Source organism: Halichoerus grypus, chromosome 4, assembly GCF_964656455.1.
Source record: "Halichoerus grypus chromosome 4, mHalGry1.hap1.1, whole genome shotgun sequence".
Taxonomy (NCBI): domain Eukaryota; kingdom Metazoa; phylum Chordata; class Mammalia; order Carnivora; family Phocidae; genus Halichoerus; species Halichoerus grypus.
Window position 1 is genome coordinate 160,676,401 of NC_135715.1, and position 15,109 is coordinate 160,691,509.

General features: G+C 37.0%; 1 protein-coding gene across 1 annotated transcript in view; it reads right to left on the bottom strand.

Annotated features, from left to right (window-relative positions):
• Window positions 1-15,109, bottom strand: part of CATSPERT (catsper channel auxiliary subunit tau) — a 146,313-nt gene that overhangs the window by 77,275 nt on the left and 53,929 nt on the right. The window contains exons 10-12 of the mRNA XM_036098594.2: window positions 4,681-4,786; window positions 2,805-2,871; window positions 134-177 (exon numbers count right to left, since the gene is read on the bottom strand). Of these exons, the coding sequence (XP_035954487.2) occupies window positions 134-177; window positions 2,805-2,871; window positions 4,681-4,786 (217 nt within the window). The remainder of the gene's footprint in view (window positions 1-133; window positions 178-2,804; window positions 2,872-4,680; window positions 4,787-15,109) is intronic.

Below are 15,109 nucleotides of genomic sequence, written 5' to 3' on the forward strand. Positions count from 1 at the left end.
TAGAAATAACCATAAAAACCTGAATAACTTCTTGGGTGCTTTTTTTTCCATCTATAAATATTTCTCTATTTATAAATGTTTCATCCCCTTATAAAACAGTGACTATTAGAAGTTCTCTTCCAAGTTCCCTTACCTCACTTGGAACAGTTTCAGCTTCCTCCATTATAAAAGGGACATCTGTTAATAAGTTAAAAGAAGTATTTTATTATTATATTATAAAATAATAAACACATTTATACATATGTACACTAATAAAATACTATTTTAATTTTTCTCACCAAGAACAAAGAACAATTTAAATCAAAGGAGCTATTCAAACACAAATACTATTTAGTAAAAACAGGCTGATGAATCTCTGGGAAGATGGGGGAGTGGTAAATTGAAAAAGTGTGGAGATAAAATGAAAACATGCATTAAGTGGTAAGATTTCAGATCCATCAGTGTAAGACATAAAACAGATATACAGTATATTTTTCTACAAGTCAAGAGGAAATAAAATAAATCCAGATGGGCAGTGATAGAGTTGGGATTGGAAAAAAGAGACTGGAATAAAGTTGCATGTAACCAGAGAAAGTAGGACCATTTAAAAGATGCTGACTGAGATGTAGTGAAAAGAAGGGCCATATGCACTCCAATGTTCATAGCAGCAATGTCTGCAATAGCCAAACCATGGAAAGAGCCAAGATGCCCTTCAACAGATGAATGGATAAAGAAGATGTGGTCCATATATACAATGGAATATTACTCAGCCATCAGAAGAGATGAATACCCAACTTTTACATCAACATGGACAGAACTGGAGGAGATTATGCTAAGTGAAATAAGTCAAGCAGAGAAAGTCAATTATCATATGGTTTCACTTATTTGTGGAACATAAGGAAGAGCATGGAGGACATTAGGAGAAGGAAGGGAAAAATGAAGGGGGGGAAACTGGAGGGAGAGATGAATCATGAGAGACTATGGACTCTGAGAAACAAACTGAGGGTGTTAGAGGGGAGGGGGGTAGGTGGATGGGCTAGCCTGGTGATGGGTATTAAGGAGGGCACATACTGCATGTAGCACTGGGTGTTATACAAAACAATGGATCGTGGAACACTACATCAAAAACTAATGATGTATTGTATGGTGACTAACATAACATAATAAAATAAAATTTAAAAAAAAATAAAAGAGGCTGATTGAAACACTTGTAAAATTTTCCTACAAATAGAAAGGTTATATATTTAGCAAGTAGAAAAGGAAAACCTTAAAGGAAGAGAGATGGAATAAAAAATTGAGATACAAAGGAATGTGTTAAGTCTAGTATAACACAAAATTTATTATGGTCATTAGCTGTATAACTGGTCAGCTTAGCCCATTTTTCTGAGCCTTGGTTTTCTCGTATGTAAAATAAGATTAATAATGGCTTATCTTACAGGTCTGATATTAAGTATATGTAAGATGTGAGCAGCAATATGGTTAAATGCTTAAGCTCTTGGGTCAAATGGACAAGGTTCAAATTTAATCCCTATCAGTTGATGGCTGTGTGACTTCTGACTGGTTACTTTATCTGTCTGATCTTCAGCTTTCTCATCTGTAAAATATGGATAAATAACAGCACCCTCAACTGACTGCTATGAGGACTGATTTATATAATCCAGGTAAAGGCCTGCAATACAGTGGTCAATAAATGTTAGCTGAAGCTATAAGAAGCTATAGGAGTACCAGAAAAACAGAAGTCACTAGACTTGAAACAAACTCTTCAGATAAGAAAAAAAAGAGAAAAAAAAAGTTGGCAACCAACAGTGACTGAGGCGTGTTAACCTCAAATCTTCAACAGTGATACTGAAGACGGAAACTGTGATTCTCCTACACCTGAAAATTGAACATTTCAAGGTAAAGAGTAGGCTAAAGACAGCATAGCTCTGCTAGGCTGGCTGATTCTCAGAGGTTAGGAAATGAACATATCAAAGGCTGAGGTAGCCAGGAAGTAGAAATAGGGGAAGTAGAGAAGTAACTTGTGGTACAAGTCCTGTAACAATAACTCGTTATTCCACACCTGCAGAATCCAAGATTTTACAGATACAGTTTATGCATCTATTTTAACTTACTTTCAATGACTCTTTTAACAGAGATTTTTTTAAAAGACTGCCAAACAATATCTTCCATTATCTTACTGATAATTTGTGAGAAGTTCTCAAATTTAATGCTAATTGAATTTACCACTCCCTCTGTCCTCCTTCCTTTCACACACACACACACACACACACACACACACACACCCCTCTACTTAAAAGAGACCAATAGCCCTACAGCTAATGTTTAAGAAAAATACTTTTTCATAGATCATAGTTAAGATTTAACTTTTTTCTTGTCCTTAAATGAGGAAAGGAACATTAAAAACAAAAACAAAAAAAACCACTCTTGGGCACCTGGGTGGTTTTGTTGGTTAAGCATCCAATTCTTGGTTTTGGCTCAGGTCATGATCTCAGGGTTGTGATCAAGCCCCACATCAGGCTCCAAACTCAGCACAAAGTCTGCTTGAGATTCTCTCCCTCTGCCCCATCCCCTACTCATGCACATGCTGTCTCTCTCTCTCTCATATAAATAAAATCTTAAAAAAAAAAAACAACTCTTAATTGGGTCAAAGTCTTTTCTTTGGAGTGTTACAAAATAAATACTATATACTAAGACTATGAGATGCATATTTATTTCCAACAAAAAATAAAATCCACTTAAAGCAAATTACTAATTCTTTTTGTGATACAACTACCCTCTTTTTAATTATCTTAATAATAAACACAAATGTCAATTAGTTTCTTAACCTGATGTTTCAAAAACTTCAGACTGCTCTTCATGTAGGCTTTTTAGTAACTGCTTGGTATCAATTTCCTAGAAACAAGAAAAAAAAGAGAGAGATATTGGAGAAATGTTTAGCGAGCCAATCTGCCTTTATAACTTCTTTTATTACCCCCTTTAAAATTTATGGAAGAATATGGATTTATGAGAAAAACCATCCAAACAACACTATTTTAAAGAGAAGCATACCCTGGCTAGGAGTTAATATTCCAGAGAGAAGCTATCCAAGAATTGATAGGGTATTTGAGTGACAAATGTATAAGAGAAAAAGATTATGAGATAAATGACATAATATTGTAACTTCAAGGAATAAAAGAGGATACCCCAAGAAAACCGATTACTTTTTTATTGGAAAACATTATGACCTATGAGTTGCAAAGTGATGTGGATCTTTAAAAAAATTCCAAGAGGAATTATAAGGTAGAGTGATCACTGACTCTTATAAAATACTGATCTTTTAATAAGAACCCAAAGTCCATAGTTCCTTTAATGAAAAGCCCCTCAAATTTTCCCTAAAATACTAATTCTGTATAAGTGTTAATTAATTTATCCTAAGGCAGTACTACTATGCCAAATTATAATGAGGCATTGAAAAACATTAATATATCAGTATGTTATGACTACCATTTCAAGGCTGTGATCTTAGTAATGTTTTATTAATTCACTGAAACCCCTATGAATCCCTACCGCCAGGTGAAAATGTAGAGGTCCGATTGTATTTCTATATATTAAACCTCACTTATATATCTGATAAAGGTCTAGTATTCAAAATATAAAGAACTCTTACAACTAAACAATAAAAAAACAAGTAACCCAATTTAAAAACAAAAACAAAAACAAAGGACTTGAATAAACATTTATCCAAAGAAGATATACAAATGGCCAGTAAGCACATGAAAAGATGTTCACCTCATTGGTTATCAGGGAAATGTAAATCAAAACCATAATGAGATACCACTTCAAACCCATTAAGATGGCTATAATTGAAACAAACATAAAAGGAAAATAACAAGTGGTGGAGAAGATACGGAACCTTCATACATTGCTGGTTAGATGTAAAATTGTGCAGCCACTATGGAAAACAGTTTGATAGTTCCTGAAAAAGTTAAAGAGGGAACTACTGTATGATCCAACAATCCTACTCCTAGGTATATACCCAAGAGAATTACAAACATATGCTCACATAAAAACCTGCATATGAATGTTCACAGCATTATTCATGATAGCTAAAAAGTTGAAACAACCCAAATGTCCACCAACTGATGAGGATAAACAAAACGTGGTACATATCCATATAGTGGAATATTATTTGGCAGTAAAAAGAAACAAAGTATTGATACATGCTACAATGGGGATGAACCCTGAAAACCCTATGATAAGTGAAAGAAGCAAGTCACAAAGAACCGTATATTGTATGATTCCACTCAAATGGAATGTTTAGAATAAGCAAATCTATAGAGACAGAAAGTAGACTAGTTATTGTCTAGAGAACGGGGGTTCTGGGAGGTTTGGTTAAGGGGTAGGAGTTTCTTTTGGGGCTAATGAGAATATCTGAAAATTGATCGTAGCAATGGACATACAACTCTGTGAATATACTAAAGACCACTGAATTGTATACTTTGAATAGGTGAATTATGTCTTAAAGCTGTTAAAAAACTAAACCTTACAAATTATTAGTCAATATTTATCAAATGTCACATTAGCAAAATAGGAAAGTACATGAGCCATGAACAGCATTTTATATATCAAGAATAAGCAATATCTTATCATCACTTTTATTATAATCTTTTTAAAATAAAAAGTATTAGAAGTTATATATGGAGAATGTATTATGTTAATTACCTTATGTTCGCTATGGGCCAATTTTGGGGTAAGAACTCGTTCTAAATAGCTAGCTTTTTCAATCCATGTATTCAGATTTCTATATTCTTTTTTCATTTTTTCCAGCCTAAAGAAAGAAATGAGTTACACATTTAAAAAGTGACAGAAGAACATATATGGTATGATTCACAAGAGAATACATTCAATATGATCCACTTATAAAATTTTCTAAGAGAGGCAAACCAGCAATATATTGTTTAAGGACACAAAGGAAAAGGAATGATTCCAACAAAAGTCAGGGCAGTAGGAGGGGGAGGAGCAAGATGGCAGAGGAGTAGGAGACCTAAATTTTGTCTGGTCCCAGGAATTCAGCTAGATAGGGATCAAACCATTCTGAACACCTACAAACTCAACAGGAGATCCAAGAAAAGAATGGCAACAACTCTCTGAACAGAAAAGCAACCACTTGCTGGAAGGTAGGACATGTGAAGTGAATCCGAGGTGATATTCGGGAAGATAGACAGCGGGGGAGGGGGCCTCCATCAGCCACTACTGGCGAGTGATAGAGCAGCGGAGCACAAAATCGGAAATTTTAGAAGTTGGCTCCGCTGAGGGGCGTTGCTCCAGTGGCTAAGCAGGGGGTGGAACCCTCACTGGGACAGTGTGGTCTCAGGACCCTCGGGGTCACAGGAAGACCAGGGGTGCCTGAGTGCGGCAGAGCTCCCAGGTATCGGAGTGGGGAAGCTGGCTGCAGGAGACAGAGCCAAGGAGTGGGCTCTCAGCTCGGAATTGCCATAAACTGTAATCCGCGGCACAGTCGGGCCACTGCTCTTCCAGCAGGGACCCAACAAGCGGCAGATCCGGGGAGACTCCCCTTCCTCCCCCGGGAGGAGTGGCGCGGGAGTGCACTTCAGGGATCTGCTGGGTTTGGAGACTCCACACGGGGTCGTGTGCCAGAGACAGAAATGCTCAGTCACAGGCCAGGTGAGCACGGAGTGTGGCTGGAGACCGGGGAGACGGGAATGATTGCTTTTCTCTGGGGGCTGAGGAGTGGGGCCCCAAGTTCTCGGCTCCTCTGGGGCGGAGATTGGGAGGCCGCCATTTTCACTCTCCTCTCCAAAGCCAAACAGAAAGCTTGCAGGGAACAAAAGCTCCCGAGAGCAAACCCGAGCAGATTACTTAGCCCGACTCCTGGCAGGGGCGGGGCAATTCCACCTCTGGCAAAGACATTTGAGAACCACAGCAACAGGCCCCTCCCCCAGAAGATCAGCAAGAACAGCCAGCCAAGAACAAGTTTACCGATCAATGAGAACGGCAGAACTCCAGCGCTAGGGGAATACTACACATAGAATTCATGGCTTTTTCCCCATGATTCTTTAGTCTTTCAAAGTTAATTTTTTTAATTTTCTTTTTGTTTTTTTTTTAATTTTTCTTTTTCCCCTTTTTGAACCAACATCTTATCAATCCCTTTTAAAAATCTTTTTTATTTTTCATTTTTAGAGTCATATTCTATCCCTTCATTGTAGTTAACCTTATTTTTGGTATATTTATAAGTTGTTCTCTCTTTAAAATTTTGGGATACAGTTTCAAAATATACCCTAAATGTCTAGTGTATGGCTTTGTTCTAGTCTCCTGCCTGATCACATTCTCTCCCTTTTTTTTTTAATTTCTCTTTTCTTTTTTCAACCAACTTCTTATCAATTCCTTTTATAAAATCTTTTATAATTTTCATCTTTACAGTCCTATTCCATCCCTTCATCATATTTACCCTTATTTTTGTACATATACAAGTTTTTATTTCTTTAAAATTTTGGGAGGCACTTTCTTCTAACAGACCAAAATACACCCAAAATCTAGTGTGTGGCACTGATCTATGCACCAGCCTGATCATATTTGACCACATTCTTTTTTTTTTTCTTTTTTCTTTCTTTCCCTTTCTTTCCCCCCGGTTTCACGTCTCTTCTGATTTGTTTAGTGTATATTGTTCTGGGGTCATTGTTACCCTGCTAGCATTTTGTTCTCTCATTCATCTATTCTCCTCTGGACAAAATGACAAGATGGAAAAACTCAGCTCAAAAAAAAAAAAGAACAAGAGGCAGTACTGACTGCCAGGCACCTAATCAATACGGAATTAGTAAGATGTTGGAATTAGAGTTCAGAATGATGATTATGAAGATACTGGCTGGCTTGAAAAAAAGCATGGAAGATGCTAGAGAAACACTTTCTGGAGAAATAAAAGAACTACAATCTAACCAAGTCAAAACCAAAAAGGCTATTAATGAGATGCAATCAAAATGGAGGCTCTAACTGCTAGGATAAATGAGGCAGAAGAAAGAATTAGTGATATAGAAGACCAAATGATGGAGAATAAAGAAGCTGAGAAAAAGAGAGATAAACAACTACTGGATCACAAGGGCAGAATTTGAGAGATAAGCGATACCGTAAGATGAAACAGTATTAGAATAATTGAGATCCCAGAAGAAGAAGAAAGAGAGAGGGAGCAGAAGGTATATTGGAGCAAATTATAGCAGAGAACTTCCCTAATTTGGGGAAGGAAACAGGCATCAAAATCCAGGAGGCACAGAGGACCCCCCTCAAAATTAATAAAAATAGGTCAACACCCTGACATCTAATAGTAAAACTTACAAGTCTCAGAGACAAAGAGAAAATTCTGAAAGCAGCTTGGGACAAGAGGTCTGTAACCTACAATGGTAGAAACATTAGATTGGCAACAGACCTATCCACAGAGACCTGGCAGGCCAGAAAGGACTGGCAGGATATATTCAGAGCACTAAATGAGAAAAATATGCAACCAAGAATACTATATCCAGCTAGGCTGTCATTGAAAATAGAAGGAGAGAGAAAAAGTTTCCAGGACAAATAAAAACTAAAAGAATTTGCAAACACAAAACCAGCCCTACAAGAAATATTGAAAGGGGTCCTCTAAGCAAAGAGAGAGCCTAAAAGTAACATGGACCAGAAAGGAACAGAGACAATATACAGTAACAGTCACCTTACAGGCAATACAATGGCACTAAATTCATATCTTTCAATAGTTACCCTGAATGTAAATGGGCTAAATGCCCCAATCAAAAGACACAGGCTATCAGACTGGATTAAAAAACAAGACCCATCGATATGCTGTCTGCAAGAGACTCATTTTAGACCCAAAGACACCTCCAGATTGAAAGTGAGGGGGTGGAAAACCATTTACCATGCTAATGGACATCAAAAGAAAGCTGGGGTGGCAATCCTTATATCAGACAAATTAGATTTTAAACCAAAGACTATAATAAGAGATGAGGAAGGACACTATATCCTACTTAAAGGGTCTATCCAACAAGAAGATCTAACAATTATAAATATCTATGCCCCTAACATGGGAGCAGCCAATTATATAAGCCAATTAATAACAAAATCAAAGAAACACATCGACAACAATAAAGTAATAGTAGGGGACTTTAACACCCCCCTCACTGATGTGGACAGATCATCTAAGCAAAAGATCAACAAGGAAATAAAGACTTTAAATGACACACTGGGCCAAATGGACTTCACAGATATATTCAGAACATTCCATCCCAAAGCAACAGAATACACATTCTTCTCTAGTGCCCATGGAACATTCTCCAGAATAGATCACATCCTAGGTCACAAATCAGGTCTCAGCCGGTACCAAAAGATTGGGATTATTCCCTGCATATTGTCAGACCACAGTGTTTTGAAACTAGAACTCAATCACAAGAAGAAAGTCAGAAAGAATTCAAATACATGGAGGCTAAAGAGCATCCTACTAAAGAATAAATGGGTCAACCAGGAAATTAAAGAAGAATTTAAAAAAATCATGGAAACCAATGAAAATGAAAACACAACTGTTCAAAATCTTTGGGATACAGCAAAGGCAGTCCTAAGAGAAAAGTATATAGCAATACAAGCCTTTCTCAAAAAACAAGAAAGGTCTCAAATACACAACCTAACCCTACACCTAAAGGAGCTGGAGAAAAAACAGCAAATAAAGCCTAAACCCAGCAGGAGAAGAGAAATAGTAAGATCAGAGCAGAAATCAATGAAAGAGAAACCAAAAGAACAGCAGAACAGATCAACGAAACTAGGAGCTAGTTCTTTGAAAGACTTTGAAAGTTCTTTGGGCCAGAGTTATCAAAAAGAAAAGTTGACCCAAATAAATAAAATCATGAATGAAAGAGGAGAGATCACAACCAACACCAAAGAAATACAAACAATTATAAGAACATATTATGAGGAACTATATGCCAGCAAATTAGATAATCTGGAAGAAACGGATGCATTCCTAGAGATGTACAAACTACCAAAACTGAACCAGGAAGAAATAGAAAACCCGAACAGACCTATAACCCCTAAGGAAATTGAAGCAGTAATCAAAAATCTCCCAAAAAACCAAGAGCCTAGGGCCAGATGGCTTCCCATGGGAATTCTACCAAACATTTAAAGAAGAATTAATACCTATTCTTCTGAAACTGTTCCAAAAAATAGAAATGGAAGGAAAACTTCCAAACTCATTTTATGAGGCCACCATTACCTTGATCCCAAAACCAGACAAAGACCCCATCAAAAAGGAGAATTACAGACAAATATCCCTGATGAACATGGATGCAAAAATTCTCACCAAAATACTAGCCAATAGGATCCAACAGTACATTAAAAGGAGTATTCACCAAGTGGGATTTATTCCTGGGCTGCAAGGTTGGTTCAACATCCGCAAATCAATCAATGTGATACAATGCATTAATAAAAGAAAGAACAAGAACCATATGATCCTCTCAGTAGATGCAGAAAAAGCATTTGACAAAATACAGCATCCTTTCTTGATCAAAACTCTTCAGAGTGTAGGGATAGAAGGTATGTACCTCAATATCATAAAAGCCATCTATGAAAAACCCACAGTAAATATCATTCTCAATGGGGAAAAACTGAGAGCTTTCCCCCTAAGGTCAGGAACATGGCAGGGATGTCCACTATCACCACTGCTATTCAACATAGTACTAGAAGTCCTAGCCACAGCAATCAGACAACAATAAGAAATCAAAGGCATCCAAATCGGCAAAGAAGAAGTCAAACTCTCACTCTTTGCAGATGATATGATACTTTATGTAGAAAACCCAAAGACTCCATCCCAAAACTGCTAGAACTCATACAGGAATTCAGTAAAGTGGCAGGATATAAAATCAATGCACAGAAATCAGTGGCATTCCTATACACCAACAACAAGACAGAAGAAAAAGAAATTAAGGAGTCGATCCCATTTACAATTGCACCCAAAACCATAAGATACCTAGGAATAAATCTAACCCAAGAGGCAAAGAATCTGTACTCAGAAAACTATAAAATACTCATGAAAGAAACTGAGAAAGACACAAAGAAATGGAAAAACGTTCCATGCTCATGGATTGGAAGAACAAATGTTGTGAAGATGTCAATGCTACCTAGAGCAATCTACACATTTAATGTAATCCCTATCAAAATACCATCAACTTTTTTCAAAGAAATGGAACAAATAATCCTAAAATTTATATGGAACCAGAAAAGACCCTGAATAGCCAGAGGAATGTTGAAAAAGAAAAGCAAAGCTCGTGGCATCACAATTCCGGACTTCAAGCTCTATTACAAAGCTGTCATCATCAAGACAGTATGTTACTGGCACAAAAACAGACACACAGATCAATGGAACAGAACAGAGAGCCCAGAAATGGACCCTCAACTCTATGGTCAACTAATCTTTGACAAAGCAGGAAAGAATGTCCAATGGAAAAAAGACAGTCTCTTCAATAAATAGTTGGGAAAATTGGACAGCCACATGCAGAAGAATGAAACTTTACCATTTCCTTACACCACATACAAAAATAGACTCAAAATGGATGAAAGACCTAAATGTGAGGCAGGAGTCCATCAAAATCCTAGAGAACACAGGCAGCAACCTCTTTGTCCTCAGCCGCAGCAACTTCTTCCTAGAAACATCACCAAAGGCAAGGAAAGTAAGGGCAAAAATGACCTATTGGGACTTCATCAAGATAAAAACCTTTTGCACAGCAAAGGAAACAGTCAACAAAACCAAAAGACACCTGACAGAATGGGAGAAGATATTTCCAAATGACATATCAGATAAAGGGCTAGTATCCAAAATCTATAAAGAACTTTTCAAACTCAACACCCAAAGAACTAATCCAATCAAGAAATGGGCAGAAGACATGAACAGACATTTTTCCAAAGAAGACATCCAAATGGCCAACAGACACATGAAAAAGTGTTCAACATCACTCGGCATCAGGGAAATCCAAATCAAAACCTCAATGAGATACCACCTCACACCAGTCACAATGGCTAAAATTAACAAGTCAGGAAAGGGCAGATGTTGGCAAGGATGCGGAGAAAGGGGAACCCTCCTACACTGTTGGTGGGAATGCAAGCTGGTGCAGCCACTCTGGAAAACAGTATGGAGGTTCCTCAAAAAGTTGAGAATAGAGCTACCCTACAACCCAACAATTGCACTACTGGGCATTTACCCCAAAGATACAAATGTAGTGATCTGAAGGGGTATGTGTACCCCAATGTTTATAGCAGCAATGTAGCCAAACTATGGAAAGAGCCAAGATGTCCATCAACAGATGAATGGATAAAGAAGATGTGGTATATATATACAATGGAATATTATGCAGCCATCAAAAAAAAAATCTTGCCATTTGCAATGACGTGGATGGAACTAGAGGGTATTATGCTAAGCGAAATAAGTCAATCAGAGAAAGATATGTATGATATGATCTCACTGATATGAGGAATTCTTAATCTCAGGAAACCAACTGAGGGTTGCTAGAGTGGTGGGGGGTGGGAGGGATGGGGTGGCTGGATGACAGACATTGGGGAGGGTGAGCGCTGTGAACTGTGTAAGACTGATGGATCACAGACCCATACCTCTGAAACAAATGATACATTATATGTTGTTAAAAAAAAAAGAAGAAGATAGTAGGAAGGGAAAAATGAAGGGGGGAAATCGGAAGGGGAGATGAACCATGAGAGACTATGGACTCTTAGAAACTGAGGGTTCTAGAGAGGAGGGGTGGGGGGATGGGTTAGCCTGGTGATGGGTATTAAAGAGGGCACGTATTGAATGGAGCACTGGGTGTTATATGCCAACAATGAATCATGGAACACTACATCAAAAACTAATGATGTAATGTATGGTGATTAACATAACATAATAAAGTAAAATTAAAAAAACAAAAAACAAAAAACATCAGGGCAGTGGTTACCTAAGGATGGGTTGGGGAAAAGAAGGACTCTCATAAGGGCACACAAAGCACATTTTTGATATTGATGATGTTCTATTTCTTTTTTTTTATTTAAATTCCAGTTAAGATACAGTGTAATAATAGTTTCAGGTGTACAATTTAGTGATTCAACACTTCCATACAACACCCAGTGCTCATCACAAGTGCCCCCTTAATCCCCATCACTTATTTAATGCTCCCCCCCCCCAACTCCAGCTCCCTTCTGCTAACCATCAGTTTGTTCTTTCCAGTTAAGAAGATGTTTCTTGGTTTGTCTTTTTCCCCCATATGATCATTTCTTAAATTCCACATATGAGTGAGATCATATGGTATCTGTCTTTCTCTGATTGATTTATTTTGCTTACTATAATACTCTCTAGCTCCATCCATGTTGTTGCAAATGGCAAGATTTTTTTATTCATTCATCAGTCAATGGACTTTTGGGCTCTTTCCAGAATTTCTATTGTTAATAATGCTGCTATAAACATTGGGGTGCATGTATCCCTTTGAATTAATATTTTTGTAATCTTTGGGTAAATACCTAGTAGTGCAATTGCTGGATCATAGGGTAGTTCTACTTTTAACTTTTTGAGGAAACTCCATACTGTTTTCCAAAATGGCTGTACTAGTTTGCATTCCCATCAACAGTGTAAGCAAATTGCCCTTTATTCCACAACCTTGCCAACACCTATTGTTTCTTGTGTTGTTAATTTTAGCCATTCTGACAAATGGGAAGTGATATCTCATTGTAGTTTTGATTTGTATTTCCCTGATGATGAGTGATGTTGAGCATTTTTTCATGTCTGTTAGCCATCTGTATGTCTTCTTTGGAAGAGTGTCTATTCAGGTCTTCTGCCCATTTCTTAACTGGATTATTTGGTTTTGGGGTGTTGAGTCTGGTAAGTTCTTTATAGATTTTGGATACTAACCCTTTATCAGATATATGTCATTTGTAAATATCTTCTCCCATTCAGTAGGTGGCCTTTTAGTTTTGTTGACTCCTTCCTTCGCTGCACAGAAGGTTTTTATTTTGATGAAGTCCCAATAGTTTATTTTTGCATTTGTTTCCCTTGCATCAGGAGACATACCTAGTAAGAAGTTGGTATGACCAATGTAATAGAGGTTACTGCCTCTATTCTCCTCTAGGATTTTAATGGATCCTGTCTCACATTTAGGCTTCTAATCCATTTTGAATTTATTTTTGTGTATAGTTTTTTTTTTTTTTAAGATTTTATTTATTTGACAGAGAGAGACACAGTGAGAGAGGGAACACAAGCAGGGGGAGTGGGAGAGGGAGAAGCAGGCTTCCCGCCAAGCAGGGAGCCCGATGCGGGGCTCAATCCCAGGACCCTGGGATCATGACCTGAGCCGAAGGCAGACACTTAACGACTGAGCCACCCAGGCGCCCAATTTTTGTGTATAGTTTTAAGAAAATGATCCCATTTCATTCTTTTGCATGTTGCTGTCCAATTTTCCCAACGCTATTTGTTGAAGAGACTGTCTTTTTTCCATTGGATATTCTTTCCTGCTTTGTCAAAGATTAATTGACCATATAGTTGTAGGTTCATCTCAGGGCTCTCTATTCTGTTCCATTGATCTATGTGTCTGTTTTTGTGCCAGTACCATACTGTCTTGATCACTACCACTTTGTAAGATAACTTCAAGTCTAGAATCGTGATGCCTCCAACTCTGCTTTTCTTTTTGAAGGTTGCTTTGGCTATTTGGGGTCTTTTGTGGTTCCATACAAATTTGAGGACTGTTCATTCCAGCTCTGTGAAAAATGCTGTTAGTATTTTAGAGGGATTGCATTAAATGTGTAGATTGCTTTGGGTAGCATAGACATTTTAACAATATTCATTCTTCTGATCCATGAGCATGGAATGTTTTTCAATTTCTTTGTTTCATCTTCATTTTCTTTCATCAGTGTTTTATAGTTTTCACGGAGTACAGATCTTTTACCTCTTTGGTTAGGTTTATTCCTAAGTATCTCATGGTTTCTGGTGCAATTGTAAATGGGATTGATTTCTTGATGTCTTTTTCTGCTGCTTCATTATTGGTGTATGGAATGCAACAGATTTCTGTATATTGATTTTTGCATCCTGCTAATTTACTGAATTCATGTATCAATTCTAACAATTTTTGGTGGAGTCTTTTGGATTTTCTATATAAAGCATCATGTCATCTGCAAACAGTGATAGTTTTACTTCTTCCTTGTCAACTTGGATGCCTTTATTTCTTTTCATTGTGTGACTGCTATGGCTAGGACTCCAATATGGTGATGTTGTATTTCTTTCTTTTATTTTATTTTTTGAAAGATTTTGTTTGTTTGTTTGTTTGTTTAAGAGAGCATGCAAGTGGGGGAAGGGGCAGAGGGAGAGGGAGAGAATCTCAAGCAGACTCTATGCTGAGCATGGAGCCCTTTGCAGGGCTCAATCTCAAGACTCTAAGATCACGACTTGAGCCAAAACCAAGAGTCAGAAGCTTAACCAACTGAGCCACCCAGGTACCCCGATGTTGTATTTCTTAACCTGAATCATAAATATCTAGGCATCAGTCTTATTATTTTTATTTAAGCTATACATACATGTTTTAGAAGTTATTCAATATATATTGGTTATATATTGAATATATACATATTCACTTATATATTCATATTTTATAAATTACCTAATATATTCATGATATTTTCCGCAACAGAAAAAAGAAAAAGTAGGAATTTAGCTTCTAATCCAAGAAATTTCAAAAGGCTTTGGTCGTCTAAAGATGTAACTGACAAGAATTAAATAGAAAAGAGGGAATGTTTCCCAATTTATTTCATGAGGACACTATTACCTTGATGATAAGCCCTAAGAAGGACATTATTAAAAAAGGAAAATTAGTCTAATCTATTCATGAACATAGATGCAAATGTTAAAAATATAATTTTAATACAAAAAATCCAGTAGTATAGAAAAAAGATAATATATCATAAACAAGTTAGATTTATCCCAGGTATACAAGGATATTTTGACATAAACATTAGAAAACATAAATACAATTTAACTGATTAAAAGAGAAAAAACATTTGGCAAAATCCAACATCGATTTATGATTTTAAAGAAACTTAGAAAACTAGGAACAAAGTAGAATAATTTACTTAACCTGGTATA